The sequence below is a fragment of the Xenia sp. Carnegie-2017 genome, unplaced genomic scaffold (genome assembly GCF_021976095.1).
Source record: "Xenia sp. Carnegie-2017 unplaced genomic scaffold, XeniaSp_v1 HiC_scaffold_19, whole genome shotgun sequence".
NCBI classification, from domain to species: Eukaryota; Metazoa; Cnidaria; class Anthozoa; order Malacalcyonacea; family Xeniidae; genus Xenia; species Xenia sp. Carnegie-2017.
Window position 1 is genome coordinate 397,749 of NW_025813481.1, and position 6,187 is coordinate 403,935.

Below are 6,187 nucleotides of genomic sequence, written 5' to 3' on the forward strand. Positions count from 1 at the left end.
TTTAGTCTTGTCTTTGTGTATTTATATAAACCAACAATATCCAGTACATTAAAAATTTGAGCTGGTGCACCCGAAACTATGCTCAAGCTGTCGTTACTATGTCTAGCGCCATTGAGAGCCTCTTGAAGTAGCCCAATGTCGACTTTTTTTTTGATTATTCTAAAAACAGTTGTCTTGAATTACTAATGGGAAAATATACAGTTTCTTAGTCGACTTTATTTACATTTTTCAGTAAAAAAAAAAATTTCGCATGCAAAAGCATGTGGCAACAAAAACAAAACAATTTCAAACACGAGAACAAAAAATTTGCCTGCTAAAGAGTTAAAACATCCCCACAAGTGACGTAAATAATTCCATTGTATTGATTAAGACATACTGATCTAATTGCATTCTTTCTTTCACTTGAGAGCCTAGCCTATATTGCTGACGATTGTAAATTCTTTGTTGTTAGAAGACAGGTTGCATCAGGACTTGCACGCAAATGAGATTTTTCAAGTTTCCTGTTTTGCAGGAGTTGAATTTCATGGTCGATAATTTATGTATTTTCAAATGAAATAGTTTTCGTGCTATTTTGGTGAAGAAATCGAGCTTGTGGTTACTATTGCTACTCCTGCTATGACTTTGCAATTATGCGTGTGTTCATTGTGACTTGCGCTTCACATGTTCGATAGACGTGTTGCTTCTAAAAGCACAGTCCTATTAATCAAGAGGGGATACATTTTTGATCGAATAGAATGAAAACTCAGGCACAATAGTCAGAAAAAAGTCATGCTGGAGCTATTTTTTATAAAATATACCAAAAATAAAAAGTTTGAGGTCGATCGGAGTGAATAATGAATGGAGTCATTTATGTTAATTCTTCATTGCTTTAACATAATTTTTTTTAAACTACAGCATAAACCATTTAATGAGATATCTCAAATATTGCGTTTCATAATTTCAATTTTGTGAAGACAAATAACCTGTGCAGTTAAATGTCTATAGGAAATTTGAAGTGGATCAATATAATTTCATACCATAATGTTTACCATATGTTTAACATATGATGACATCCTTTCATTTTCCACCTCAACAAACGGTCGATCTTCATTATTCGCGATAACATTTCGGACATGTTGCGAGTTTGAATGCCATTTTAGAAGCTTGAATCCTCCCTCACTCATTAATTTTCGAGATCTATGATAGATGTATAGAGCTTCGTCCTCATTAGAAATTCCACCAGCAAAATCGTCAACATATAACGACTCGATTAATAAGGAGACTATTTCTGGATCGACATTCTTGTATTTCGAAACGTGGTGACGAATAACAGTAGATAATATTGCAGGACTTAGGGTTAAACGAAATGGTAGGTGTCGGAACTTGTATTCCTTTAGCATCGGGTGAACTTTGTTAATATCGTCAAACCAAAGAAACTTCAGCATCTTTCTGTCTTCGGAAGCAATTTGTATTTGATGAAAAGCCTTTTCGATATCGGCAACAAGCCCAATGGGGAAGCCTCGAAAGTTTATCATAGTGTCAAATAAACGTGGAACCAAATTTTGTCCCTTTTTGATGCAATGATTGAGTGACTGCTCTTCCTTAGTAGCTCTTGCCGAACCATCGAAAACCACGCGAAGTTTTGTAGTTTCCTTATCTTCTCGAAGTACGCCATGATGGGGTAGGAAATAACCGGTTTCATGGGCAACAAGAACTGGGTCAATAACTCCTCCTTTCATCTGATCTTTGATAATTGCATCGGATTCTTGCAATAAGGGTTTGTCTTTATCGAGACGAGATTTCAACTGGTGTAATCGTTTCAAACACATACCGTAACAGTCTGATTTTGGAATATATTCCCCCTTCCAAGGTAAATTCACTTCATATCTCCCTTCATCCTCCAGATATTGTACATTCTTCAGAAACTCCTAATCCTGTGATTCGCTGGATTCTTTGATTCCCATTCATTCGATCTCCCAAAACCGTTTCAAGCAATCATGTAATTTGGGTTCTCTCTTGTCAAGCGAAACTTCTTTTGAAAATGAGTGATCTTCGATGATTAAATTAACGATTGACAATTTCGAATTAGTTTCACCATCATTCGTCTGTCAAGTGATAATCCAGCAAAATTCACTATTATACGCAACAGGACCACCTTCACTTCTTATAATCTCGCCTTTCATGATATCAAAGTAATAATCTGCTCCAATTAGAATGTCGATGTTGCTGTCAATCTGTCGTCCAGAGAGAATATTGGTATCGGAAAGCTGCAACTCTATCAGAAGAGGATAATGATTGAGATCAATTGTCGTTGTTAATGGAGAGCAAATATTTGGAAAGCAAAGAGCTGTTATGATTCGATTTCCATTCTTTCCTTTCCGGGACAAATGAACCAAGACGCATTTTTGCTTTGTAAAATATTGGTTGCCAAAGGTATTTAAGTTAACAACTTCTCTTCTGATGGGAACTAGTCCAAGCCGGTTTTTTCATGAATTCGTAACGTAAGTGCGCTGACTACCGCTGTCCAAAAGCACGCGAACAGGTATGGAAATGAAACCATTCCCACCATTGCCATATGTAATAGCTGTTTGCAAAACAACTTGATTACGCGTTTTTGCCGTATTCGTCGTTAAGTAATTATCTCCATCAATCATAGTAGCTGTGCGAACGTTGTTCTCTTCCTTGGTTTCGGGTAGGTTGTTTCCAGTGGGGGAAAATTTAAGATTATATGTATTCTTTTGTTGAGGAGGCGTAAGACTTGACCTAATCACTTCACAAATCGATTGATGATGAGCCCCATGACAACGTCTACAACTCTTCTTTGACTCGCAATTTTTACTGAGATGCCCGATTCGCAGGCATACAAAACAACGATTGTCTCTCCTCAATATACTCTTGCGATCATTCACATCAGTTACTCTATCACACGATGCCGAAAAGTGTGGCTCTTTACAATAAACACATTGAATATGTTTACCTGAAGTATTTTGAGTCGAAAAGGCGTTCGCCGTAGGTATTGTGGGTGTTTGGTACTTACCTCCTGAATTTTTTCCATTTTGTGGCTGAGGACTTGATTGCACTTGTTTACTTATCTTCCGTGCCTCGATCTCAGTTTTTATTGTATCCAACAACTCATCAATTTTCCAAACGTCTCCCGACGATTTTCGACCATTTTGTAGACGTATGTCACTAGGTAATTTAGTCATGATAATAGGGATAAGCATACTGCCAAATTGTTCAGAAGAAACGCCAAGACTCGATAATCCTCGTACATGAACGCTTACTTTATCGTATATGTATCTTACTTGGCTAGTTCTACTGTTGGTACAAGATTGAATCTTAAAATTTCATCCATTGCTATGGTTTGCTGGGTTTTTCCGAAGCGATCGTTCAAGATTTATACAGCAGAGTCGTAATTGGCATTAGTTAATGTTAGACCTTTAATGGCCCTAGCTAAGTTTCCCTCAAGAACCAATTTCAGATAGTTGAATTTCTTTACATTCGAAATGTTTGGATTACTGTGAGTCGCAGAATCATACAGATCTCAAAACGAACTCCACTCCGTAACCTTGCCACCATATTTCGGAAGCTCCAGCTTAGGAAGCTTCGGCATATTTGACTTAAATTGAACAGTCGTCGTACTGTTGTCGCTCGTTACTTTTCCTTCGTTTACAATTTCGATCGTCGCTTGATTATTTGAACCTTCGATTAAACCATAGTTTTCGTCGCACTTGCCAAATTTTCGTTAGAATTTCGTTAGATACTTTCGTTTTGGCCAGGGTTTGACATGTTCGTCAAATTCGAGTTCGATATGGTATCGTTGACATTTGTATCAACGTCTCTGTCATTCTTAGCGCATTTAATATACCTTTCAATTTTTCGTTCTATACTCATAACTCTATCAGAAATTTTGGCCGAGTCCTCGATTTCACCTTGTATGTCATTAACATCACACGTGTTCAGTATTTCTTCATCGAGTTCACTAAGTATTTTTAGTTTCCCTTCGAGTTGTAGTGCGATGATTTCGCTACGATCCATAAGATCATCATGTGGTGGCTGTGATAACAATTCAACTGACTCTTTCTCGAGTTTTGTACACACTCCGCGATGTCCTCTTCTTCTAGCACGAAGCTTTTCCATTTTCTCCTTCTCTTCAGTCGAAATTTTCGTTAGAAACGAATATGGGTGACTTTCTTCCGTTAAAGCCGCCACACGTTGAGCGCCATATGATACACGTTGCACGATAAAATAGTTATTTTTATTCTCGAGGACATAATTTTGGAATTGTCGTTAGTTTAAATGATTTATTTTTGAACTTTCATTGTACAATGAAGTCGTCTCAAAGAAAACTACTTCACAATTCAACAACATCTCGAATCTATAATGTTAACAACAACTCTCCCTTCTGTAATAATCCCAAAGTGTCAATCACATGAAATGCACGCGATCCGCAACAACAATAACAAAGAAAAACAACTGTTCATCACATCATTCGACCTGACAGCGGCATGCATCCGAACGAGAAGATTGGTAAAAGTTTTGAGAAAGTATTCCTTTGGATCATCAATATTTTTCAATAATTCAAGATGCAGTCTTGGTTTATCGTACCAATGTTGGCCAACATTGGGAATAAGTCTTAAGCATTCCGTCCAGGAAGATCTGTAGTGGACCTTATTAATTTTCCCCTTTTTCTCATATGTGCAAAGATAATCATTGACATCACTATCTATTTGACATTTCCAATCAGAGGGTTCACTATTCAATTGTTAAAGTACACTTGAAAGGGCATCATTTGTCTTAATTGGATGCTGGTTTCCAACTTTACACAATATTTCCAACTTCTCATCATCTGAAAATAAATATGGGTGTCTCAACGCTTCGTTGGCTGATGGTCTGTCTTCAGGTTGTCGCTTAAACATCCACGAAAGAAGATCTTCGAGCGTGGCATCCTTGATTTCGTCCAAGCCAACAGGGTTCCCTTCCAAAAGGTTGTCTAATAAAAACCGTTCAGGTCCAAAACGATGTTTCCCATTTGTCGCGACATAATAAGCCACCATTCCTGCGTTTCATTTTTAATAAAAAAGGTATCATAACAGTCACAACGTGAGTGGTTGATAGGGAAACGATAAAAAAGCGAGTTATTTGTTAAATACAAAATTCAATACTATTTAAAATTTCACAAAAAATAACTACCATAAGATCCGACTGCTTCTTATGGCGGGATTAGTTAATTGATGCATTCACTTCATCATATGATTCTGGAGCTATCTAATTTTTAGCTCCTCTCTGTGGGCTCTCATACGTCAAAGTTTTATTTAATAATCTTCGACTTATAGCGAAGTCAGCGATTAAAAAATTTCCTTGTTCATCTCGAAGAACGTTTGAGAGTCTTAAATCCCTATGAATAATAGGCTTGAGCCACTGTGAAGATCTGCTAAACATTTTAAGATGTGCTTTATGACTTTGGAAAGCGCTATTTGAAGTGCATCTAAAGTAGAAGGTTTCACAAAACTCCCCAACCATTCTTCACATAAGTCTATTACCAAATATAAATATTCAGCGTTTGATTCTATTTCGGAATACTAATAATTCACAATATTTTTCGAATGCTTTGCATTTAATTCATTCAAAATATATTTTTCTTCCTTAGCTTCCTCTGTGTAACTATCTCGATTAATTCGTTTTACTGCTTTTCCATAAGCATCTTTTCTCAATACAAGATAAACACGGGCTCATTACTTCATTTGCCAAGTGGATGCTCTTTCTAGAAAAGAACAAGTACATCATTAACATATTTAACTCTTGTTGAATGTTATTTACGATATTCCTCCATCGTTTTAAACTTTTTCCGATACATTTTTGATATGTCAACGCACGTCCAAGTTTCAGACAGTATGCCTTTAATTAAAAGAAAAAGTGTGGCATTAATGGAACTGCAATTTCTTCATTTTATTCTGTTACTGCTACTAGTAACTCTAATGTTCACATTTTGCTTATAAAACATTTAAATAATGATCGAACTATTACGGGAAGGTGTTGATGGTAGTAGATACAATAAAACAAAAGATTGAAGCTATTTACAATTGATGCATGACCGTTGTACTCATTTGCAGTAAATTATATGTTTATAAATCTAGAACTAAATACTAACGAAAAATCTCTTTTGAATTGTGCAAACGTATGAAGCAGGAGAAAAATCCTTTTATCT

At 36.3% G+C, this 6,187-nt stretch overlaps 1 protein-coding gene across 1 annotated transcript; it reads right to left on the minus strand.

Moving 5' to 3' along the window:
• Positions 1–1,010: 1,010 nt before the first annotated feature.
• Positions 1,011–1,808, minus strand: LOC124438647. Its single transcript, XM_046988821.1, has one exon. It carries the CDS (start codon positions 1,806–1,808, stop codon positions 1,011–1,013), a length of 798 nt encoding a protein of 265 aa, XP_046844777.1.
• Positions 1,809–6,187: the final 4,379 nt, after the last annotated feature.

What these genes read in the sequence shown, in the direction of transcription:
- LOC124438647 (XM_046988821.1), bottom strand. Translation starts at nt 1,808, where the DNA reads ATGTGTTTGAAACGATTACACCAGTTGAAATCTCGTCTCGATAAAGAC.